Consider the following 26,757-nt stretch of genomic DNA (forward strand, 5'->3'; position numbering starts at 1 on the left):
TCATCTCTGACACTGGCCGCGATGGCATAACAACACCGCCCGGATGAACTCAGCCAACCTGCCAGGCCCAGCCCAACCCACGGGGTTCACCAGTGACGTCCTCCAGCCAAGGCCAACCACATCGCAGCAGCACCTATAGCTAGTCATCGCCACCCAATCCCATTGAACTTGTGCCCCTTATAGTATGTAGGTACTGATGACGTTTTTTGTAAATATATACGCCTGTCTTTGCTATTGTCAGACAGAGCGCTCGGAGTTTGCAGAGTTCTTTGCATGCCCTATTCTGATTGATAAACTCCCATTTAAGCTCACCCGCACTCTGTCTTGGCTTTATTCCCGATTTGGGAGAGTCCTTCATTGTCTCTCATTGCGGGGAGGATCGTGCTGGTTGGGGACGCTTGCCTTCACAAGCCAGGACACGATCTGTGCTTTATAATCACTTGGGATTTAATTTAAAAACCACTGTCAAAAAAAGCATCACAAAAGCACAGACTTACTGAGAAATATTCAGTCCTGGGGTACACACTCGGGCCTGATTCATGGAACATTTTCCCTTGGGATTGCGCCTAAAACACTTGAATCAGGCCCTCCTTGTTCACCATGCGCTCCGTCCCCCAAGCTGTGATTTTGCAATTTAATTCCCATAGTTCAGGCGCCATATTTAAAAAAGAAAATCTGTGCGTTCACACAGTCCCGTTCCTCTTGCTATGAACAGTCATGTGACTGTCTGCTGATGGTGCTGTGTTCCAAGTTAAGCACAGTGCCATAGTGGAACTGAATGTTATCAATGCCCGTCATGGCTTTAACTTAAAGTGAAAATTACGTTACATTATCAGTGCAATGTGTGACTGTTTACACATACTGTGCCTGAAATAAAAATTGTCTAATCAACCTGCCAGTTCAATATCCTGTGCCAGTGCATTTCAACAGTAGGTGATCAAACTCCAGGACTTCGGAGGCAAAAGGCTGGACAAGGCTGCTGTGTTGAAGTGCTACAATTGATAAATGTCAGTCAATACTCTAAATACATTTTCTTTTAAATTAACATTGGACTTCCGCCCCAGTGGGCCCCACTAACACTCAATTTAGTCGTTCTGAAAAATCTTGGCCATATCATGCAGATATATAGATCTGACCCAGTGTCAGAAAGATTCCAGGACTCATGCATGTTATCTTGGCTGCGTGCATTAAAGGAGTGCAGTTAACAGGGCTCTTATCAGTTGTTAAACAAATGTACGGCTAGTTCTTAATCTGTATTATGCATTGATGGCTTTTGGGTATTAAATTTGATAAGTTTAGATTCCAATTGTCTTAGCTGTCTTTCTCTACTGCCATTACTTCTATGTTCTGGGATGTGTGCTAGGGCAGTACATTTCAGTAATGCTGGAGTGCTTTTCCTCAAAATGTACTGCCAATGGATAACTGATAACCTTGTTTAAATTGCTCTATAGTGTTGTAATATTGTCATTTTCAGAGGGCACATCATGGACCCAATGTAGATGAATGAATTGAAAAATATATTTTTCAAACCTGGTAGTACAGGTAATATGTTGGTTAATCTGCCATTTGAGTTGGTTATCTCTCCCATATTGGACTGTAGCTCCTGTTTTTGCACCTTTGGAAATTGAAGAATCAATTTTTGTTACTTAACCAATTACCCAGTTTGGTTATATGGGAATTACTAGGAGCTATATACTCCTTTATTGACTTTACTTTGAAGAAAGTGAACTTCGGTTGTGCTCCAATATAAGTTTCAAGATCTTTATCAGATTGTCATAGACCAATGCTTTTTTAGAATAGATCTCAATTCTCCCGCTCTTTTAGAGAATGGTGTAATAAATCTCACTCCATCTCCTTCATGGTCTCCTTTTTATTTGTATTGTTCAACAGCTGTCCTCTCCATTTTCTCGGTTTTCCGTTATGCCATTCCCAGGTCTTGTGCAGTATATCCTCTGGCTTTAAACCTAGCAATGATATTTTTGAATTATTTATGGGCATCTTCTTTTGAGCAATTTCGCTTTGCTCTTAGGTCGCCATATGGTATGCTTTTAATCAGTGCCTTCAGGTGATGGCTGCTGGCACGTAGTATTGGAGGCAGTGGGCTTCTTATGGAGTTTTACTTAGTAGTTGGTCATTCTCTAGAAACACTACATTTAGAAATATTAATTCCTTTTTACTGCTAGTCATGTTAAGCTGGAGATTCAAAGAATTATTGTTCAGTTTCTGTATGTATTCATCTAATGATTGCAAGGGACCTTTCCAGATTATGGAGATATAGATGAAACGATACCAGCACACTATGTTTTTGACATAGTGGGTGAAGAGTTTCCCAACCCCCCCCTGTCCTTTTGTCTGCCAGAGTGCCCGAATAGGACCAGCTCCCACAGGGTGCGGGGCGGGAGGGGGTGGTGGTCTGGCTGTCCTAAATGGACAGCCAAACGCCCCTTTACGTAAAATACTGAGATCCAGAGTAGTGTGTGCTGGAACTGTATAAAACGGTGAGCCTTCTGGAGGGCAAAGTCCTCCAGAAGATGAAGATGAAGTAACCGAAGACTACGACCAGAGATGCCTGCAGACCCTTTGAAACACTGAAGCAACCATTGCTGTCCTGACCCAGTTTTCTGTGCGACAGAGGACTACTTCCATTTGGCTGGTGGGACCAACCAGTCTCAAGACCAACTTTGAATTGAGCCATCTCAAGAGGTCCTAGGAGTTTCCAGAGTTGCGGAACCCCAATACCAGGAGACCTGCTGCCCATTTCTAGTGCATCGTTGTGGAAAGGCCAAATCTGTCCAAATCTTTGCTGAACCCGTAAGGATACTCCAGCAATCCAATCCAAATTGCCCAGGCCCCCTCAGAGTGTGGGACTCTGAGGAAGCAAAGATTGACTGGACGATCACTGCAGAGTGAACCAAGAAGTTGCTGAAAGTCGTGCCCCAGGTCCTCCCTCGGGAATGCTGCCGAGATCCAGTCCATTGTCCTGCCTTCCAGTCATCGGACCATGGAATCCAGAGGCCGCGTCCAGAGCTGCAACCTCACGGAGCATCCAGCATGAACATTTTCTTCTAACCTAAGGTTAGAGTGGGGGAAATGTCAGTGCTTACCTGATTCCAGAAAGCGTTGGGTGCACGTAGAGGTGTCCAGGGTAACCCCCTCTAACCTCCGACCCAAGCCGCTGCTTGTGTCCCTTCGAGTCCTTGACAAGGTCTCCTTCGTTAGTGGTTAACTTGCTGCTTCTATAACACTAGAGACTTGAAGAAATCCACAGGAACGCTTTGTATTCTGCTGCTCATCAAGACTTTGAGCCTTCTCCGAACTGCCTTTAGTTAAGAGTTTTGGGACCTGCAAGTCTTGTAGTGTGAAGAAATCCTCTAGAACCTTTGACCAGGCTAATGTTACACTTACTAACCAATTTCCTTTCTTTTGCAGAGTAAATGCATTACCGTAAAACTGTAAAAGATACATCATGTATGCGTAATTACCTATAATATAGGGAAAATACAATGCTTTCTGACGTTGCTACAAATGTAACCGCGAACAAACAAAAGTGAAAGTGCCCTTTGAAGTGTATTCTGAAGTGTTCTAGTGTGAATGTATAAGAGGTAAAGTGATTCTGATGGAAACTATAATGTTATACAAATTATAAGTGTTGTTTTTGATGTGCATGTCTAACTATGTTCAGTGTACTTACCTACAGCTCACATCTTCCTCTTAAGATAAGCCGGACTGCTCTGCCACTCTACCAAGTTCCAGAGTTAGAACAGACCGATATTAAGCTGGAAATCTACAAACCCGTGGGACAGTTTACTAAAAAGTCTTACGAGTAGGGCTTTCGGAAAAATAACCTAACAAGAGGTATGCAGGGCTAGCTGTGCTTTCATTGAACAAGGTAAATTAAATGGCTAGATTTGCTACGCAAAAATGTCAATGTAATTAGCAAGCCTACACAATTGCATAGCAAATTGCTATGTTAACACTCCTTATTTTATTCCTTGCATAGCATGCAATTTGCAAAATGCTAAACTAATTGCCTACAGATGACCCATCTATTCTAAACCTGAACAGGGTTCACACCATAAGAGAACTTTTTAGCAGTGGAACATCTTTACATCCTAGAGGGATACAAAGGACAGCAATGCAAAATACTATAGGGCAGATTTGAAAAGAATCTGCCACTTGGTTTTGAACCATGCCCTGAACAAACAACATTACCCACAACCTTTTAAATATTAAGATGTATTGGTGCACTTACAAACTTGGTGCACTTACAAACTGCAACTAAGTATTTACCGGATACCTGCCCTCAACCTGCTTCATTAAACGTTTGACTGCTGGCCCATCTCCAGGCACTCGGAAAAGTAAACATTAATGGTCTCAGATTATACAATACAAAAGTACACAGTTGGGTACAGAATGACTTCATGGGGGAATGCAGACATTAGAAGCACTCTTGGTATGGGTTCACACAATAGCTCACTTAAGCCATGTTATCAACATTGGCAGCGCTTTGGCAAACACATACTGAAAAGAAAAAAAAAAAACTAAAAAAAAAAAAGCAATGGCAGCTGTAACTCACTAAGCTACTAAAATTGATGAAGACGTTCAGCTAATAGGTTTAGGCATTACACCCAAACCGAAAGGTTATCAGACCACCAACATTTCAAGCATTGAAAATAGCAAAGCACTAATCACAGTTCTTTCAAAAAGTGGGGAAACATTCAGCGAGTTACCACCAACAAACCAGATAGTATAGTTAGAAGCTAATAGCCATCACTCAATGCAGGACTTGCAGCACCCATTTCGGAGTGACAAACTATCCAGCTACTCCTCGATCGATATTGGTGGCCAGGGAGGAGAACAGATCACTTTATATAGAAAACCGTGATATCAGTCTAAAGACAATTGTGGAGCAACGGAAAAAAGTTGGAAGACAAAAGAAAATGCACCTTTTGAGATAAAATTCCTAGATCATATATTCCACCATCTATGAACGAAGAAGTATGAATATCTTCAAATAGTGGATTTATGTACAGGTTTCACTGGTAACCAGTCTTTCCATCAAAACAATTTTCAGCGAAATATTTTCCATCGAATTCCAACCAACGAAAAAATATGCATCGAATGCATGTGTGTGTTAAAGGGTTCATTTTGTTTGGGGTGGATTTGTAAAGGGTCAAAACAGGGGAATGGGGGCCTGCCCCCCAACCACCAAAAAAAAAAAGAGAAACTAAAAATGCATTTCATGCACTTTTTTTCGTTGTTTGGAATTCAATGGAAAAAGTTTTGTTGAAACATTTTTCGTTACAAAGACTGATAACCATTTCACCTGGATAATTCCCCCAAAGAAAAGCAGATTGCAGATCAGTCATACAAACTCTCGGGGATCTAGTAGCCTTGACAGGAGTTCATGACTTGGACAACGGTCCATCTTTTAGTTAACATATGAAGCAGGCCTTTTCAAGTTGGGGATGCAAATTGAAAAGTTCAAATCCTTCTCGACCGACTGCAAATATAATGGGTGAATGGGCGACCCAAAACATTCTTTCAAAATGTGGGGTCAACCGGTTGGTGTGAAACTTGATAAGATACTGCCCTTTACATCAGGTCTGCATTCTGTGATGGAAAGTTTCGGAAGCGGAAATTGACAGACACCAACAGCCACGGATTGTGTGGAACAAGCTGCTTAGAAGACAGGCAGCACTGTGCATTAATGGCATGCTTTGCCCGTAGGCAAATTTCACAAATGATGAACATTCAGAACCATTTATACAGACCAGATTCTTGGCAGATCATGGTAGGGAAGGAAAACCGCTTAATGCAATCTCTCAGAAAGCAGAGAGCACCTTGTGGCTATGGGCACCACTGCCTTGCCACAGCAGCAGTTACTTTGTGAATGGTTCATAGCCTTTGCACAATAGCCAACAGTGAGTGCCAAAATGGCAGTGCAAAAGTGAAAGGGGAGAGAGAAAGACATTGGATTTGTTCTTCAGGACGATGTACATGCCTCATCTAAAATAACCCTCTAGCTCAGTTTCCGGGCAAGTATAAGCAGCTTGCAACTACGCTGCTGATAAGTGCAATCCCGACAACATTCTTCAACAGGGTTAGATACTGAGGGGAGCTGGGTACTATTTAGCTTCTGCGTAGAGCCTGGTTAACTTTACACCAACAGCTACCAGGAGTCACATTTGGCTCCCCAAGCCAACTGATGCAGAACAAACACACCTATACCCCCCCCCCGTGTCTTGTGACCATACTCCTGCAATAGGATTGGGTAGGATTTCTTGCACCAAATCAGGTTACCACCAGGCTATAGCCATAACCCCCAACCCCCCCCCATGAAGACTGTGCAGTCACTGTCATTCCTCTACTATCCTCTGCCGCCCCTATGACTCTCACCATCTCACCCATCTTCTCTACTACACTAACAACCCCCCCCTTTCTCACGAATTCCGAAGAAAAAAAAACACAAGAAAACATCCTTAGTGTAAACCCTTCCCATTGCAGACACCTATGTCAGCGCTTCTTACAAAGAGGTCTTCACTGATCTCTGCTTCTCCATCTCCTCTCCAGATCTATGGACCCCCCAACCCCATTTCATCTCTACTCTCTCTCCTTCCATATCCTCTCCCATTAACGGCAGAACCAAGTGGGAAGTACTCTTGCCGGCTTTTGATCTACACGTGGCTTCGTTAAGGTCTACCACATTGGCACCATCCAGGTCCAGAGTCCTCAAGCCAAGCTCCTTCTCTTTCACCCGATCCTGCCGTCTCTCATTAACTTCCTTCCATCTGCTGCATCTCCCGACTACTCTCCAACTCCCTCCTCCGACTGGTGTACTGCATCCCTGTACCCACCTCAGAAAACCTTAAAAAGGCAGAGACCTCCTGCACCCAGCGACTTACCGTCCGCTCGGCTAACAAACTGTCGATATCGGCCTCCTTCTTGAAGACAGACATTTTCGCTCTTACTGAGACATGGTTCAATGCCAGCTCAGTCACCGCTTTATACTCCCTCCTCCCCGACAACTTCAAGATCATATCCGAGCCTCAACCCCACTGTGCTGGTGGTGGTGGTGGGGTTGCCTTAATCTTCCATGAGTGGGTTCCTTCTTCCATCTTACCCACCCAGCCCTACTCTTCCTATGAGAGCCTGGTGTGCATGTTTGTCATCTCTCTCCATCCACCCTGACCATTGCCATGATTTACCGGCCTCCAGGCTGTACCACCCTGTTCCTCTCTGAATGGGCAGATTTCTGTTCCTTACCTTCATTCACCTCCAATCCCCTCCTCTGGGGTGATTTCAAAATCCAATTGGACTCCCCCGTCACAGCTTCCACTCTCATAATTGACCTCTGTACCTCTATCACTCTGCCCACCGGTCCAACTCACTCAGGATACCCTCATCCACTAGAGCTCCCTCTCTTCCCCACTAGTCACCCCCATCCTGGTCAGACCATTCTCTCCTTTCCTCCCACCTGGGGCCCTCTGGCCGTGCCCCCCCCCGAAGCCCTGACAAATCACATTCACCAACATTCACCCTATGAAACTAGTCAGCTGCTGCCTTCGTCTCTACCTTCATGCCCCCTACCTCAGATTTTTCCACCGATTCTGCTCTCAGCAACCTCCATCTGGCCATCAGCAATACTCTCGATACCCTTGCCCCAGTCATGAGAATCCGTCTGAAACCTGCCTCTAAGCGGAACACCCGGTATGACTCCGATCTTGCAGCCCAGAAACGAAAGTGCAAAGCGGCGGAACAGAAATGGCAAACCTCAGGCTCATCCCCTGAAAAACGGGCCTGCCGTCTGCTCCAAAGGCAATACAGACTCTCCATCCGTGCCAAGAAAAGAGCGTACAGTTTCGAATGCATCCAACTACACGGCTGAACCTTTCAAGCTTTGCAGGTACTAGCCAACCCTTCTGCAGTCTCCTCCCAGTCTCCACCCAGGCCCTCAGCAACGCACTGGCCACAAACTCAGGAGATCCTGAACTCCCTTGTCACTCACCCTCCCAACCCTTCCCACATCCCCTGCCTCCCTTGGCCCCTCACCCTCCTCCTTCCCCACTCTCCTCCTCATGAATCCTGAAGAGGTTTCCAGAGTTGTCCGCTCCATGAAGGTCTCTTCTAAATAGGTTTCCCCATGCTCAACCAGAACCATCAAGGACATCATTGGCTCACTTGACCCTCCCACTATCCAATTTCTACAATCACTTTTTTCCGCTGATCTTTTCCCTCCCCCCACAATCACTCCATTGTGCACCCCCTCCTGAAAAAAAAAAAAAACCTTCAGCAGACCCTACTTGGCCCAACAACTACCGCCCTATTTCCATCACCCCCTTCCCAGGTAAACTGCTGGAGAAGCAGGCCTTGCCCAAACTCAACTCACACACGGAAACTGCTCTTCTGAACACCCGCGAAGAACTGCTTGCAGCTCTCGACTCCCCAGCTGTCCTGATCCTACTCTGTCTCCGCTCAGCATTTGACACGGTCAACCATTCCATCCCCATACAAAGACTCCAGGATACACTGGTATCTCGGATCAGGCACTGGACTGGCCGACATCCTTCCTAACTGACCGCTCGTCCCAAGTCATCCTGGGCACCTTCTGCTCTTCTACTTCCTTCTCCTCCTGTGGTGTCGGCCAAGGTTCCATCCTCTTCCCAGAGATCGTTAACATCTACCTTGCTCTGCTGGCATGCCTCATCTCCTTTTCATTCAACTTCCAGTGTTATGCAGACACTCCACTCTTTCAAACTTTCTGCTGACCCCCCCTTGCACCTACCATCACCCCCCGACTGCCTATCAACCATTCAGTACTGGTGCACCTCCAACGATCTCTGCTTCAACGCCTGTAAAACTGAGATTCTTCCCATCGGGACCCCTGCACGCTCTCTTCCCTTCACTCTGGCCTGCCTCCATGGGCTCTCCCCCTGCACTTTTTTCTGAAGCCAGAAAACTTAGAATCACCTTTGATGCCCCCCCCGCTCCTTCAGGACATTGCCAAGAAGTCCTACTTTCACCTATTCCTTCCCAATAAGGAATTCTCACTTGTCTCCACAGGCTCAACTTTACCAGAATCCTGGTTCTCTCTAGGCTTGACTATTGCAATAGCCTGCTCCTGAATCTACCTTCTCCCACTCTGCGGCCTCTCCAGCTAATCCAGAATAGTGCATCGAGCTTACCCTTGGCCTTAAGTCCAGGGAGCACATCTCTTCTGCCCTAAAAAGTCTTCAATGGCTCCCAGTTGCTGCACAGAAATCCCTCTGCATCATCCACAAGGCCGTCTGGCCCTGGGAGCTCACCATCTTCAACTTTATCTCACTAAATACTCTCCCTCCAGACCTCTATGTTCCTCTGGCACCAACTCTGTGCATAACTCACTTTGCTAAACAGAGGGCAGGAGGTCGATTGCTTTTCTCAGCTGGCTCCCTACTATGGTACAGTCTCCCCCTGTGCCTTGAGCAGGGCTTGCTTAAATTATGGAAGCTCCTCAAGACTTTCCTCTTTACCTCCTCCTTCCCATCTTCTCTCCTCTGCTAATCTCACAGTTGCTGGGATTGTGTCCTGGGCCCTTGTGCATCCAGCTTGTCTACTCTCAGCACTTGCCTTGGCACTGCCTCCGTCTTGGAGGCTCGCACATACATGGCTCCAGGCCGTGTAGTACTTACCACACCATGCACTTATCTGGTGCTCACTCACAAGCACAGACACTCCAGCACCTACCCCTTCTGCCCTCTTCCTTGCTGCACTTGCACGTTCTGAATACTCACAAGAAATAGTAGGTTTGTCCTTTTTTCCTTTCCCCTCTGTTGTATTTTCAATATGCATCACTGCCTTGTTCCCTCTCTTTGCCCTGTGCGCGCTTTGAAACAGTATGTACTTGCTGTATAAGCGCCCAACAAGCGAACCATAAATAAATAAAATGAATGCAACTCTTTGTGACAAACTATAAGCAAACATTAGGACACATAAGACATTCAAAACATATGGGCCAAACATAAGGGACAAAATGATAAGTTTGCATCTTACGTCAAAGTTAGATTTGCAGAACACTCCTGGTTCTCCATTGGTAGCACCGGGTCACTGGTTAATGCAGGATACCCAGAAGCTGGTTTTAGCTCCTGCTTATCCAATCACAATTTCAGTCCCTGCTCCAGCAACCCTGAAGGCAAGTCACTGCATCCTGAAAAAGATCCATGACAAGATTCCATTTGGCCCCTCTAACAGACAGCAGTTCAAGTAATTGGGCTCAAGTGTGATGGTTCCTCCCCCTCCGCCCCCCCAACTGCAGTCCTGCTCACATTACTGCGAAAGGAAGGTCACTAGACAAGTTCAGGAGATCATCTCAAGCCTATTCCAGATACTCACTGATGTGTGCGATTGACCACCCAGTCCTACTTGATGAGTGAGAGGGCAAATGATAATCAGGGACATGCCACACTAGGCCCCAATTCACCCCAACAGTGCTGAAAAGCTGCTCACTTGAAATCAGAGAACCATTGCGATTTCTTTACAATCATTCTTACGGTCATACAGCTGCTAGACAAATTTATTTTATTTTTGGATTTACAGAGCGCGCTGCAGCCCACAGGCATCGAGGAATGTAAGAGGGCTTAATTCAGGGTTACAAGAATGCGGCCCAACAGAGTAGTGCTTGGTACAATTTGTTACTTTGCATAATACATTTAACGGTTACTCAGTTGAATATACAGAGCTAAATAGTGGATAAAAAAGCCTGTCCAAACAAAGACTAGTTTCAATGGCTTTGCCTGAAGGCTGAATGAGAGTCAATCAACCTAATAGCAGGAAATCTCAGAAAAGAGGACACTGCATCATTATTCACACCACGAGGGAGCAACACACAAGCATTTCACGACGGGAGACCTTATAATGCAGACCTTGGACAGAAATTTGATAGAAAGACAAAAAAAGAGGGAAAAAGTTAACATGTCGAATTATTTGCCCGATGATAACATACCAAGAGTTCTGAGGGGACTTATTTTACCTGACTTTATTTATTGGTCACTTATGAGGCGCTTATACAATTAGCAAAACTATTTCAAAGCGTCCACAGGGCAGACAGTGTGGGGAAAGGCGAAGGTACACAATATCAGCAAGGACAATTAATTGCATTACAAGTAATGAGAGTAAAGCGAAAAGGAGACGAACCTACTATGCCTAGTGAGTATTCAGAACGTGCAAGTGAAGAGGGGAGAGGTGAGGGATAATGAAGTGCTAAGAGAAGAACATAAGAGCAACCACCTATGGGTAGAGTGAGCCCAAGTAAGTGCAGTAGAAAGAGAGCGGCTGGGATGAGAGACATTTTGGGGGGGGTGGAAGGGGGGGGTGGAGGGGGGAGTCAAGGCCCCCCTGGCCCCGCCCCCTGCCCACCGGTCCAACCCACCCCCCACGTCCACCCCGCCCTACCACGCGTTATGCTTGGAAGGTTTCAGGTGGATCCTCATGACTGAACCAAGGATGTTGGTGATTGAAATATAGAGGTTGCTGAGGACAGAATCAGCAGAAACGTCTGTGTTGGGACCCTCATTTAATTGGACGGTAGATGTCTGCAATTGGGAGGCCTGGGTTAGCAGCAAGGATGTCTTATTTATGCTTTTTCTGTCCAGATTTAGTGAGAGGGAGGATTGGTGAAGGTTTAGCAGTTGGAAAAGGTAGGAGAGATGGAGAGTGCCATCTCGGAGCAAGGCTGGAAGAGAGAAGCAGAGAGACGGTGAGCTGGGAATGCTGCAAAGCACGATTCTGTACTTGAGCCACTTGGCACAGTAGGTCGACGGGGTGTTGGGTGTAGGATGGAGGCACAGCTAAAAACGATTTTCAGTAATGCAGAGGACTCGGATATAGCAGAGAAATGGGAAGAAAACCTGACAGTTCTAAAACTATGACAGAACTTCTCATCGAACATGCTACTAGGGAACATAAGAATTGTTGAACAAATTGATGCATTTAGTTATAAATAACTAATATGGAATCTCCAGGGGCAAAGAAAAGAACCATTGTAAAATGTACGACACTTTAAGAATATCAGGATAATGTGAAGCTTAGAAAATCGTGTACATTTTTCCAGGATGACAAAAATGTCCACGTTTACACGTTTCAGGAAATATTTGATGACTCCAATAAATCGTACTCACGGGAGAGCACACACCTGCATCCACACCTGGTAGCCCTTATGTGGATTCTAAGCCAGACACAGCATCTGGAACCTCTAGTGCAAAACCCAGCATTTCGAAAACTACTGAGGGCAATATTATACAAAAGACATTTTTAGACCATATGAAATTGTACAAATGTTGCAACAGAACTTTAAGTCAAACAAAATCAGATTTCAGGCCACCGTTGGGAGGAATATTACAACACAAACACCAGGGGAAAGGGGGTGGGGCTAGGAAGAGGCACAGAGGCAGACCCAAACAAACGTCGAACAGCAGAATCCAGGAAACAGACATAAGGGAGACTACAAACAAAGTAGTAAACTTATCAGAGAACTGAATGATATTGAAATTAAGCTTCTGAACAAAGGTCTTTCTTTTGCACCATCCTTCAGATATACTTAGATTTATTTAAGCTCAACAGAAAACTCAAATTGAACACATTTTATTCGACAAAAACCTACCAGAGACCTAAATTGGATGAACCAGGTCCCATCAGTGATCTCACTATGTCAGATCTAGAAAAAAAACAAATTACTCCCATCATTGGAAGAACAGACAGATGTGGATCATGTAACACTAGCTAAAGATCGTGTAAGTATCATGCAGAAACTTTGACATTGAGGAATTTAGACTTCGATATAAACGTATACCGCCAACACAGACAACCTAATTGACACATTTCATAAAGCTGCGATACTCTGCATACGCAAACTCGGACACACCATAGAGGAAACATACTTTCATAACATGACGCTGGTGAACAACTGGCCCTCAGTAACCTAAAAAAAAAAAAAAAAAAAAAAGACTAGCATCATTATTAAGGAGGTAGATTAAGGAGGGAATATTGTTGTCCTCAATAGATGTTATTGTATTGAGAAATGCACTATGCATCTGAATATACCAGGATACCATGTTCAACTAATGTCCAACCCCAGTGATGAAATTACAGCATGCATGCTAGAACTCATCAGTAAGTGGCACGGGTAAGGGTTTACTTACAGATCAAGAAAAGGATTTTCTGTATGTGTCAGAAACTACAATGCCAACACAATCTATTTTTTGCCCAAAACACGCAAGCCATTAATTTGTCAGAGATCTGGCCCATTATGAGTGGTATTGATGGCTTACAGAGAAGATGTACATATAAAACATATAACCAAATACTGTAATAACTGAAACATGATTTACTCACGGCTCAATAAGCACTGGCATTTATTGAAATTGGATTAGGGCTTAAGCAAGAGTATTGACTCATGGCCAGGCATAATTTATACGAAAGCCGCCACTTTGAGGAATTGGAGCCCTTACTTCATTGACAAAATTAAAGCTTGTTCTAATAGTGTTAGAACTTGGTTGCAACCACCTACCTCTGGCTTTTCAAATGTAGTTCATGCACTATGTGCAAATATGCTCACAATAACTGCAATATTTATATCCATGGCAATTGAAATAAGAGACTTGATTAATAGCCATTCTAAACATGTTTATGTCAATCTGTTGGTGCATGAAAACCTATGTGGGCAGTACTATTCAACTACGAGTTAGGATACGTGAACACTTGGCAACACTGGGCAGCCAAAACCCAAGATATCCACTGGCATCGCATTGGCAGCAAGAGCATCAATGGGGAGATAAATCACAAATCAAATTTCAGGGTTTGAAAATGAGGGGAGCTGGGAGCTATTTAGCTCCTGCTTGTAGCCTAAAAGAGCCTGGTTAGCTTTGCAGCAGCAACCAGGAGCTGCTTTTGGCTCCTCAGGCCAACCGATGCCAAACAAACACACCTATGTAAATTTAATGGTGAGCATTTGGGCAATCTAAAAAACAACATTGGGGCATATAAACCATTTAAAGTAGAAGCGGTCATAAATAATGGACAAAATAATAGGTTTAGATCTATGTGGAAGTTACATTTATGGAATGCTATGTATTAGCTCCTCGTTGCCCAGTGGTAGCTCCTGGTCAATAGTAAATGCTGGATACCCAGGTGCTGGTTTTAGCACCTGCTTATCCAACCTTAATTTCGAACTCTGATTTTATTGAACATTTGAAAGCAAAAATTGGCAAAAGAGGAGGCGATTTAGAAAAACTTGAGAAGGGTGAGGCTAAACTTATTTGCCAACTACGAAGTAGACTACATGGTCTCAACACGGAACATGAGATGTCCGTTTTTCTGTGACAAGTTTACATACGTTGGACATTAAATTTATCGTTGGACATTAAATTTATATCAAGAACCTGTAAGAAGTAATTTTATGGCTTTAAATATCCTGCAATTAATATATCCCCCTAACATATTGTGTCAGGGGTTACTAATGGATTGAGATGTGGATATATAGTGGGATAAAATTGTGTCCAGAACTATGATAAAAAATAAAAATACATAAACATATTTGGTAGGAGACTAGTTATTGCCTCTCATCAATCAAGTAAGGATTTGATTAACATATTTTCACATAATTCAAATGGTTCTGCACCTTTGCTCATTGATTGTCAGTGTATGAGAAATATCTACCCATAATTTAGGTTGACACACCGGGTGAGCAGTGTTTATTTTCTGCATCGGCTATTGTGATCCTAGAATTTAATTTACTCTCCTTAAGTTGTTATCAGCCCTCCACAGTATTCATTTTTGGAAGTCAATCATTATCCAACGAGAAATATACGCAACACGTCCTTGCAAGGGTAAGTTCTCTCAAGCCGAGACATGCTCATGGACATATCTTCAATAAACGGTGAATAGTGCATTTGATGCTGATTAATTAATTTTTGAATCATTGGAATGGCTAATATGTAACACTGGCCTCGGCCACGAAAATAGTAAGAATTATAGTATCAATAAATAACATGACTGATTTAACAAGCAACCTAGATTTAAAGCTTTGGAGGGGTGGAGGGGTATAAGGGCATAGCCCCATGAAGTACTAGCGAACTATACACGCCTGCAATGTTAGTAAACAATGACATCTTACGTGATGACGTCATTTGTAAAAACAAAAAGGCAGTCGCAAGACGCAGTCGGAAGACGACCAGCAGCGTTTCATACAAGGGTGCATCAACAACGCAGCCTATCCTATCCTGACATGAAGGTAAGCTGTAAGATGAAGAGCATGAATAATAGAAATGGATGGCAATTATTTATTTGCAATAATATTGCATTTAGAGAGGATTTTCTTAGCATTTACCATTGAGGTTATTTATATGACTACAATCACGAAACAAAGGAAGATTGGTGAGCTATATTATCAATTAATGTATGCTGTGGGAAACATCCTACCCCACAGGCAATAATTATTATATCTCTCGGAACGTTCAATTGGGGCAATACATGGAGGAATAAACGCTTCATTCAGGCTATAAATAGGAGGAAAGAGCAATACAATCCTCCACAGGTGCAACATATCGTTACCTAGCTAAAAAGTGTCCCATTACTAATTATTAGGACACAGTTGCTAAATAACACTAAAGGAATAGTCCGGTATTATGAACAAACAATTTCATCTTTTTAATGTTTTTTAATCTCAGAGCAAAAGCAGCCAGACAAACTTAGCCATAGACACATCTAACCTACCTTAAACAAGGTGAGAGTTCAATTGGACACCAATAGAGTGGGTCAAATTATTATACATTTAAGCTTTACAAATAGCAGCCTCAAGTGCAAAGCAGATCAATTGGGTCACAAGTTGCATGATGTGATGTCACAGTGCTTACCAAGTATCAACTCTTATCCTTAATTGCAGGAACACAATGGCATAAATTAGTTTTCAAAAATTGATTAACAGAATTTGCAAATGAAAATATTTTTGATTAGCAAATAGACCCATTTGATTAGCAATGTCCTACTAATATTGTTAATGTCACCAGAAGTTATATGTACCCATGACATGAAATGGAAAACAATCCAGCAGTTTTGTGGGTCGCTGAAATAAGACATTAGTGAGAGGGGTCAGGCCTTACAGATTCTTTAAACTTCAGCTAGACCTGCAGGTCAGGTAACTTTGTTTACCTATTCAACCTAAGAGAAATGCACTTAACCCATAGCGACGGAGGACAACAAATTAAAAATGCCATTTCTGTAAAATGGTGCATGTCCCGTGCCCACTTTATTTTGCAAACTGCTGCCACTCAGAGGCCAGCCATCCAAAGCGAAATATTTGACAATTACTGCAAACAAAGTAAATGTTAAATACAAGTTTAAAACATCTTTTGTAAATGCTACTTGCCCTTCAGAACATCTACCTCGACTATGCGAGTGGGTAAAAAGACTTTGCAAGCCATAGATGTGTCTGTAAAATGTAAACCGTTAGCTGCATGAATGGGCACAAATTGATATGATAAAAAGGCTCTAAAAACCGTTTGACTAGCAGTCTCCCGCAGGTGGTAATAAATAATGCAATTATGAGCATAAAGCAAAGCGAGCTTTAAAGGCTAACCACTGTTTGGTATTGCAGTAGATCTGTAGATGTACAGACTAGATGGAACTATTGATCACTACTTTGCGTAAGCATCTAGTTAGCTTTGTGCATTCATTATGTAATAGGAGGCAAATAGACTAAGCAGATTGGATTGTGAAGCAGGCAGAGAACTGGACAGACTGGGTGGAATATTGTAGCTTGTGGTCATCTCGCTTTCAGGTTCCCTTGTATAGAGTAACAGGATAATATAGAATGTCAAGGAGTATGGGTTCGCTTGTGGATTGACCACCAGCTGCAAGATGAATGCAACCTGCAGGTTACAGAACTAGGTTTGCCATCAAAAGAATTTGATCATGTACATTTTCAAAAGTGTTAACTTGTCAATATGATGCATCCTACGCTACCTAAACTGTAAAACATTGAGATGATGCAGTGTTTTACAGTATCAATACTGTAATTATGCATTGTGTAACAACTTAACACTTTAGGAATGGAATTGCATGACTGTATTAAATTTAAAAAAGAATAAAGTTGACAAATATTGGTCTTTGCCACAGTGGAGGAGATGATTAATGCTGCACTTTCTCACCATTAGCAGTTGAAGTGAATAATGAAAAGAGGGTGAGGAGAGCATCAAGGGCAAGAGAGGAATGCAGGGCAAGCTGTACTTTCATTTAAGAGGGCAACTTAAATAGATGACTTTACTACACAAGTGTCCGTTTGATTAGCCAACCCACAGAATTGCATAGCAAATTGCTATGCGACACTGCTTATTTTATGCCTTGGGCATGCATGAGGCAGGGTTTAGAACATCAAGGTGTATAGCCACTCATTACCCACCAGTAATACAAGACTAGATGGCATAATGGCCTACATAATTGACAAGTTTGGAATAGTTATATTCTTATTAGTACTAAAATATGCGAGCAGGCTAGCTGGTTCCCCATTATCTTAACCTGTATTTGTCAATTCGATTTCCTTCCAAGGTTTTTTCAAGCTCATTATCTTTGAACGATTGGAAAGTGTGAATCATATGCCATGTGAGAATATAGGCCAGCCTTGATAAAGACCTTTAGTTTGGTCACAACATGTGTTGGCACAAGGGCAACACTAATGTACAGATTCTAATATTCATATAGATGTATGAATTAACAAATTGACACCAAAATGTATTATGGGAAATACTAACATGGGTTTACAGATTGGGACAGCTTCAGTCACATTTTTTTACTGCTACAGACAAACAGGTGGTAAATGGAAGTTCACTCTGAATATATATCAGAGTTCAATTAAAACTAGTGTATATGTGAATAGGCAGAGCTGCCGCAGACATTTATATGGCATTTGTTTTTTGTGTAATATGGACACAATCAGATTGTAGACCTATGCATTATGCTAAATGACAGTGATACAGACTATATGCAACTACATTATAATAAAAGCTAAACATTAGCATTCGTATTCTTATTCTTCTGGTCAGAATAGACTCTTCTTTATAACAATACGAACCTCAGTTATGCGCTAGGAGCTTGGTGTATATCCTACTGTATTCCCCATTGGCCCGAAGCTGGCCAGGAAACACCAATGCAGGCAACAGACACATACTTTACGTATGTATCTAAGCGCAGGATACTGACTGTAGCCTCACCTCTTTACACATTGATTTCTAAAGCCACAAAAGAAGTTCTTATGGACAACATATACATAGAAAAAAAGCGTAATGTTCTTTTGCTTTGTACCTTGTCTTACTAACTTCTGGATAGAATTAGTCGGGGGTCTGCAATCTGTGGCTCTCCACATGTTTGGACTACAACTTTCATGACCCCTCACCATTGATTGTGCGGGTTGCAAACCTTTGTTTTAAGGTTTGCAATCCACCCGTCAGCAGCCAAATGAACCTTAAGCAATTGAATTTGTCACACACTTTACAAAAAGAGGTTCAGGAAACGCTGTCTCAATAGGCATTTTTCCTCTACCTATGGGTCACATCTGGACACAATGAAGACTTCAATGATATGGGTCCTGAATCCCAAAGCCTAAGCGGGTACGGGAAATGTATAAAGATCAATGGACACTACAATAAAAGAATAAGGATAATTTCTAGCACTTGGTAACCAGATAGAACGGTTGAAAGAACAGTTAATGCGGGAATGCCGCAATAGCCAAGTGTAAGACGCATTATGGTTGAAAAGGGATCCATCGCTAGAAGAAATAATCAGAGCAGCTAAAGAAGAGAAACATACTGCATTGAGAGTTAGAGAATAAAAAATGTTTTTAAATGGGGGCTGGTGGGGCGAAGGCACATTAGCGAAGAAAATATCCACAGAAATACATGCTGTAAAAGTACAGCAGATGGATAGGAACAAAACACACAAGAAGGATTCTCTCAGGCAGGCTACATGTTGTGAAGGTAATAGAAGTGTTACAGATGTGACAGCCCGTATCACCTACCGAACAGTGAAGCCTGCCCTAGAATCAAGTTGGCGTGCAATAAATGTACAAGAAAAGAGGCCATAATAAAGTGTTGCAGGACAACAAACAGTGCAAACATGGTGGAGGAGTCATGTGAGGAGTTGGAGGAGGCTCTGTTCGCAATTAACAATGAGGCTCTGTTCGCAATTAACAATGATGCAAATACAGAACACCCCATGGCATCTGTGATGGTGGCTAATAAAGCTTTAAAACATGAAGACTGATTCTGGTGCAAAATAACTATTTCGAAGAAAATATTTGATACCAAGTTAGATATGGAACACCAATAGGAACAAATAGACATTAGTCACATGGCTTATTGGAGCAAACCGATTGAATTAGTATGGTGGCTTCAGTTTGTGTGCCAGTCAAGGTAGCACTCCTCTTAAACTGGTCTCACCAGAAAAGATTCACAATATGAAAGAAGGCAAGAATGGGAAGAGAACCCATTCCAAGATGTAGTTGGAGAATATCTGAGGTCTCAAAGTTTACACGCACCATATAACACAGGGAAGGTCGATTCCAGTTGTACAGAAAATACATTTGATAGCCATATCTATAAGCGAACAAGTCAAAAGAGAATTATAGTTAGTGGAACAAGAAATAAATCAAAAAGGGTGAACTCAGAGTGGGTGTTACCTTTAGCAGTGGTGTGAAAAATCACTGGGAAGATAAGACGATGTATTGATCTAATAGTTTTGAACAAGTGCATGGTTCCACCCACCTCCGAACATAAATGAGATTTATGTTCCATAGGAGATGCCAATGTGTTCCCAACATTAGATTTAAAGTGCACATAGCATTAAACTCCATAATTATCCCAATAAACGTCACCGTTTATCAAATCAGAAGATTTATTTCAACACACCTGAATGTCATTTGGGTTGGTATCAGCTTTCTCCGTCTTTCAATGCATCATGTATCATTTGTTCCAAGAGGAAATGGGAGTGATTTGCTTTTAGGGTGAGGTTGTAATATACGGCAAGTCGACCAAGCACAAATGTTTGAAACTGGCGATAGAGATATTACAAAGCGCTTGAATAATTCAGCAAAGACAAATGTAAATTCAGGGAAGAAAAATAGTATTTGAGCACATAGTATCCGGAAAGAGTGTGGGACGGATAAAGAAACATCAATAAGACACCAGGCTCTAAATTTTGCAAACACAATGGTAAATATGTGCAAACTGGCTAAAAAACAAGAAAAATCCACGCATATCAGAAATGTCAAGAAGAAATCAAATACATTAAAAACATTAGCCAGGGCAGCTTCACTCAAAAGCTGTAAACCATTTGCAAAAGACACCAGCTATAGAGGGTTGGGTGAGGTTTTAATGCAAATTAAAAAAGGAAAGTGGATTGCTTTTAAGACAAGGGTTTTAATGGATACAAAAACGAATTACTCTACAATTTCACAAGAACTATTAGTGGGCTACGAAGAAACCCCTTTTTGTGGTGGTATACGATTAGAAGTTCTATCAGATCACAAAACACTTAAGGAGATAATATCCATGAAATGTTTGGATAAAGTTTCATCCAGGAATAGGAAAATCACAACATCAACGTCTGATAATTACCTGGTCCAAGAAACAAAACCGCAGATTGCCAATCAACACTGTCAAATGCTTAAGACAGAACGGAGAAGAGGAAGAACAATTTTAATGGTCTTAAAAATAAAGACAGAAAAGGGTGTTTTTTTTAAATTATACATGGATGCAGGGTATGACTATGTAGAGTGAGGAAGGAACTGTAGGTCGTTCAAAGTTTAGCAGTGTGAAAAGATAGGAGCATTCCTCCTGCAGGTGTTCACAGTTATATCTGTAGCAGAGGGTACAAAATTGACTGGAGCCATTTAGCACTTGGTTATAGCCAACGGGTGCCTGGTTAGCCTCAAACCAACATCTACCAGGAGCTACTTTTGACTACCAATGCAAGTGGTACCATGCAAACAAAACTATGTGATATTAATATGTAGATTTGAAATATGGTTAAAGAATAAAGGGCACACCCAATCTAAAATAAAGCATATTATAAAAAACTTAATGGACAAAAAAAAGTCTACATATTGCACATGTTAGAATTACTGCGTGCTACGGTCTGGCTCCTGGATCTTTAGAGGTAGCTCCTGCCTAACAATCAAAGGCTGGTACCCAGGAGCTGCTTTTTGCTTCTGGTGCACAAAATCCTAATATCGATCCCTGGTAACACAAAAGTGCCATCAAGGAATCACAAAAAAAGAAGAAAATGTAAATAAAAACATTAAGGATACTGCAAGACTTTTGGTGGCCAGGGTGTGACCTCCAAATAGAAAGAGGTACTGGAATTCCCATTGTGCGAGTAGCGAGAAAGTATGCTTGTCTCGCACACTTCCCTCGAGGATATCGGTAAAGAGCGTACCTTGGGAGAGAGTTAGTTTTGATATAATAGGTCCAATAAAAAAATTAAAATGGGGTCACAAAGACCTATTGTATGGTTTTGGTAGATATGCTTTCAAGGTGGATAGAAGTAGGATTTACCAATTACATCTACCTCATTGTGTAATTAAATTGCTAAAAGAAGTGTTCAGGCGTGAAGGATACAAGGTCATATTGCTAACGGATAACTGTTTGGTTAAAAATTACGAGAAATGGAGCAAATGAAAAATGGTACTAAGCATAGAATGAGCTTGATATTGAAGTGGGAGAATGGGACAAAAGACTCCCCCCAATCCCCTCGCGCCCCTGGCCTAGAGGATCGCGGCCCAGACACCCGCCACGAGAAGAATTTGCCTATTTACCAGACGACCAAATACCCTGGTACAGGAACATATGGATGTGCCCACCAGCCTGCGGCATGGATGAACTCGACTGAACCATTCAACAGTAAATAAACACATCGTTGGAGATGCCATGACGACCTAGCCAACGGTCAGAACACCCGTGCAACCATGTACACTGGACACTCCCACACCAATCCACACGAAGAACATATTCAGTGCTATGACGTAGGTGACAGACACACCCACTGACACGCATCTTTATTATTTTTCACATAGGTTTTTCAAAATGCAGAAACGCAAGACGCACAAAGAACTCATCTAAAATGCTTGCTGACGCTTCTCCTAACCCATGCATTATGATGAGAAATGCAACAAAGACATGATACTGGATATGAAGCAATATGATACCATAACTTTAAGTGCCGTACATTGAACATCCCCACCTATGCACCAGGCCCAAGTAGGCCGCAAGCAAGAGCCTCCACAAACATTGAACGAGCAAGAGTACAATTGCTGACCCTGCACAATGAGCCCAGCGAGAACTGACAGCCAAGGGGGCAATGTTGCAACTCGCATGCCACAAGCCGAAGCCAAGGCCACACCTGCAAACTAAGCCAGACACACAGTGGAAAATACAACATTAAATGTGCAGAATTCTGCCTCAACCCCGGTCTCTCCTCACGTGACCAAGCCGAACCTGACAGGGTGCCAGCCCCATGAGGGAGAAGTCGCCTGGGTCCCACGTCTGGGACAAAGGCTGCAACAATGAAATAACCCAATGGACACCTACAGCGGTGGGAATGGTCTGCTCTCAAGCATATGAGCAAATCCACGCATTGTCTGCATAAACACATAGTTACATATTGTTGCAAATGACAGGTACACCGCGAGCTGGGAACAACGATGGTCCCAGGCTGGGGGGCTCGCGAGTGGACCAATCAGAACATGGGGCACTCATCACTGACGCCACTAACATTAACCAATCATCAGGGGTCTTTGTGTAACAATTTTCATGTATCTAATAGAAGTGACAACACAAGTATACCACCTGACTGACCCTTAACCACTAACAATCTCCTCTAGACGTGTGCTATACTAACCCTACCACTCGAGGAACCAATCCAGAGTGGCGATAGGTTTTTTGCTAACTTTCCCAGGTGACGCAAGTAGCGCGTCATACTGAAGCAAAAAGGGGCCTGCCAGCCCCACGATTTTCGAGAGTAAGGACGGACGCGTACGATCCTAGACCCATCCCTGCCGTTCAATAAACAGCAGAACCACCTTGCTTCTTGTGTGTGTGCCTCATACTCATTTTTTGGGATACACGGGAGGAGTTGGGGCCTCCCTGCCCGGAGGTCGGTGGGCCGCCCAGCCGACCCCCGGGAGAATTTTCCCCCCGACAATATAGTGCACATGAACAGGTTGGTTGGTTGAAAGGTTCAACAGTATCATAAAAAAGGTAAACAAGGGTTTGGAAGTGATGGGAGGAGATTGGCAGCGAGCCGTTATGGAAACTGTCAAAGCCAACCATTTAACACCATATTCCAAGACAGAAGTGTCTCCCTTTATACGAAGGTGCCTGCTTTGATTAGGTAGGGCAATAAAATCGAAAGCCGAATTTAGAAAAAAAAAAATAATGTACATGAGACAGGGACGATAAACGTAAAGCTGTAGTCTCAGCACAGATAGGGGTAGGCGACATGGCCAAAATATCATCAACTACAGGAAACACTAAACGAGTCATGGACGGTGCAGTCAGGACGGTGTACGGACGAGTATGGAATATGCGTAGAGAACAAATGTCGCTGTAAAGACGAGCATCGTCCACTCAGGGCTGATCAAGATATCGATGGCGAGGCCAGCTTAATGAACCTGTTCTATCCATTGATTACAACACTTTTAATAAAGCATATGTCAATTTATGCAGTAACATTTTTTTTGTGGCCGACATACATCTGAAACAATGCCTCTATATACTGAATGGGTAGGAAAGTCTGCATACCACAGCGTTGATAAGCAGGAGCTAAAACAAGAGTTGGGCATCAGACATCACTCGTTTAATTTAGCCTGAGCCACCTCTAGTGAACAAGGAGCCAGCATGCTCCAAATCTAACTTCCACATCAAATACAAACGAACAATTGTATATAACATATGGCCCAGTACGCGTTAAATGTCTTTAGCCCGAATACTCATTTATAAACAAGTTATGCTTACAGGCAAATGCTAGAGCATGAAGGCCAAAGTAGCTCCATAGCCGACCGTGTCAAGCTAACCGTGCTATGCCAGGTTTCAAGCAAGCGCTAAATAGGAGCCCACGATGCTATTATGACAGTGCATCTCGGATACATCATTACAAGGGAGTGTGGGAGCCCCTCGTGTTCGTGCTCGGTAAAGAGGCTCCCCTCTTTTTGCATATCTGGCTCCCCTCTTTTTGCATCTCCGATACATCCTTTATATAAGACTTCAACTATAGAAACATATTTAACCAATGCCATAAACACAAACGTACCAAACCACGCATCCATTCATGTGTCACTACTTTACAGTAAAACAATCTTAATATGTTGACTTAGTAGTGTTTATTTTCTTCTGCAAACGCTTGACTATGTAGTGTGGCACTTACGATCATACAAAATACCACAAGATTTCGGCTCCAGAGAAGAGACCATTGTTTTCTACTATACTGCTTACAATGCATTCTGTCAGCATGCTGCTAGAGTGTAAAAATAAAATACGTTGTGTGGGTCACTCCTCCCCTAACGCCCCAATTCCTAGTTTCTTAGTGAAAAGTTAAATCGTATGCCCAAGGACCCTCACGTCAAGGAATACAAAGTTGGCAATTTTCATAAATTGCAATAAAAGTTACACTTTACACATTACCATGAAAACACAGGGGTGCCACTGCGACAAGTCAACATCCGGACACGTGCAGCCACGAGTCTCAGCTTGGGTGCTGGGAGCAAAGGCAGTATCAGTAATTAGAGGAGGGAGTCCACTTTGGTGGCAGTGTGGACAGCTGCTGGGGTATGCGACTGTTCTAATCTACCAGGCTGTGTTGGCACAGCAGAGAGGGAAAGGCGCCCTCATATACACTCACCAGCCCATCGATCTGCACTTGTTTCACAGCGGTGTCAAGGGATCCTGGCGAAGCGGTAACAGAGGCGGGAACAGCGACTGTGCCTGCAATGGTAGCGGGGACTACAGAGGCCGGTGCTGGGGCTGCACGAGTCGCCATGTTCAGGATTTGAAATGCTGCAAAAGAAAAGAGCGAGAGCTGCAAACCGGAAGCGAAGGCAAGAGCGGCGCCGGCTAGCGCGTCATAAGAACGTGCCCGCTCCACGTGGGTGTCAGAGCAGCGTCCAGACTGCAGTGCATTTCTTGCCCTGTCAGTGACGGTGTTCTGTAATATTTAGTATCCCATGCCGATCCGGATCCCCTGTCTTCGGCTGTCTTCGTAGATTGCAGACCAAAGTAGGAGAGTTCCGAGCCTCAGTATGGGGTACCAAATGTTGCACAACACCGTCATAACGTCAGATTTCCATATTGTCCAGTCAGGGGAGTATTCAGCATTGCCAGAGAGGCTGGGGGGACAACTACGGTCGCGCCCACAAACCGCCCACCCCTGCCCCAATATATTTTTTTTAGTAACATTACTAGTGGCATCTCGAATTTTAACACAACAAAAAAAAAACGGCAGAATCATTACAAATGCAGGGAACTCATCTATTAGAGATCTGTCCAGGCGCTCGGGGGCAAAATACATGCACATCAACTAATTTGCATATGGATTGCATCTAGAGACATTATGAGGAAATAAGGGCTCCAGCCAGCAGTGATGAAGAAACAGTAATTTATTTCATTACAGCGACAGCGGCCTATGAGAGGTGAGTGCCAACATGGCTCTCTCCCTGCAGTCTTTACTGTAACTCATCAACATTCTTAGAACTTAATGAGCTCATAGTGCAGCTCAATGTTTAACTAGGATCTGGTAATACATTTTTATGAACTTGTTTTAACTTAAACTTACATCATAACACATCTCATCCCTTACCTGCATACAGCTGTTTACTCCACATAATAATCCTTAAACCAGCTGGGTTTGTTCTTGACTCTATTTGAATGTGTCTCTGCTGCAGACCTTGAATTGTTGTCATCCTTGGAACACTTATCTATGACACTAGAGTCTCTGATACTGTTATTAGCAAATTCACCATTGTCATGTTCACCATTGTCATGTTTATCATGCGCATTGTCCTTCATGCATTCTGGACATTTCACAATTCTGGACATTGACCAACACTCCCCCCCCTTCTACAATTACTACATTGTTTCTTACCGCAGATATTTTCTTGGGACCAATGTATTTGCTTTCTACACATTTGGGAGTGAATCTAGGGTTCCTTATGAGAACACAATCTCCCACTTTCCAGGTATTACTTTTGACACTCTTGTCCTCATCAAATCTTTCTTTGTACACCTCCTGTGCTTCTTTGATGAGAGTCATAATTCTCTCGCGATCAATGTTGGAACTCTTGGCTAAGTCCATCCACCCTGGACATAGTTTTGTTCCAGGTTGTCTCCCTTTCAATGACATGAACGGAGATACATTTGTAACTGAGTGTGGTGTGGTACAGTAGTTCCATATCATTTCTCTTACTACACCAAACCATCTTAGATTAGAAGCCATGGCCAATTGCAGACCACCTTTTATGAACCTATTGGCTCTCTCAACGAGGCCGTTGGCCCTTGGATGATATAAAGCAGTTCTAGTGTGTTTGATGCAAAATTTCTTCAAGAAAGTTAACATCCTTTCAGAACAGAATTGTACTCCGTTATCAGTGATTAATTCTGTCGGGAAACCCTCCCTGTAAAACACTTCCTCGAAGAATAACACCATTTCTGCAGTGGTTGCCTCAAGCAAAACCTTCCATTCAAT

General features: G+C 43.0%; 1 protein-coding gene across 1 annotated transcript in view; it reads right to left on the bottom strand.

The window, feature by feature from the left end:
• EIF3H (eukaryotic translation initiation factor 3 subunit H) overlaps positions 1 to 25,416 on the bottom strand; it is a 434,278-nt gene extending 408,862 nt beyond the window's left edge. The window contains exon 1 of the mRNA XM_069621535.1: positions 24,919 to 25,416. Coding sequence (XP_069477636.1) covers positions 24,919 to 25,056 — 138 coding nt within the window. The 5' untranslated portion in view covers positions 25,057 to 25,416. The remainder of the gene's footprint in view (positions 1 to 24,918) is intronic.
• Positions 25,417 to 26,757: the final 1,341 nt, after the last annotated feature.

Source organism: Ambystoma mexicanum, chromosome 5q (genome assembly GCF_040938575.1).
Source record: "Ambystoma mexicanum isolate Mex_15411 chromosome 5q, UKY_AmexF1_1, whole genome shotgun sequence".
NCBI classification, from domain to species: domain Eukaryota; kingdom Metazoa; phylum Chordata; class Amphibia; order Caudata; family Ambystomatidae; genus Ambystoma; species Ambystoma mexicanum.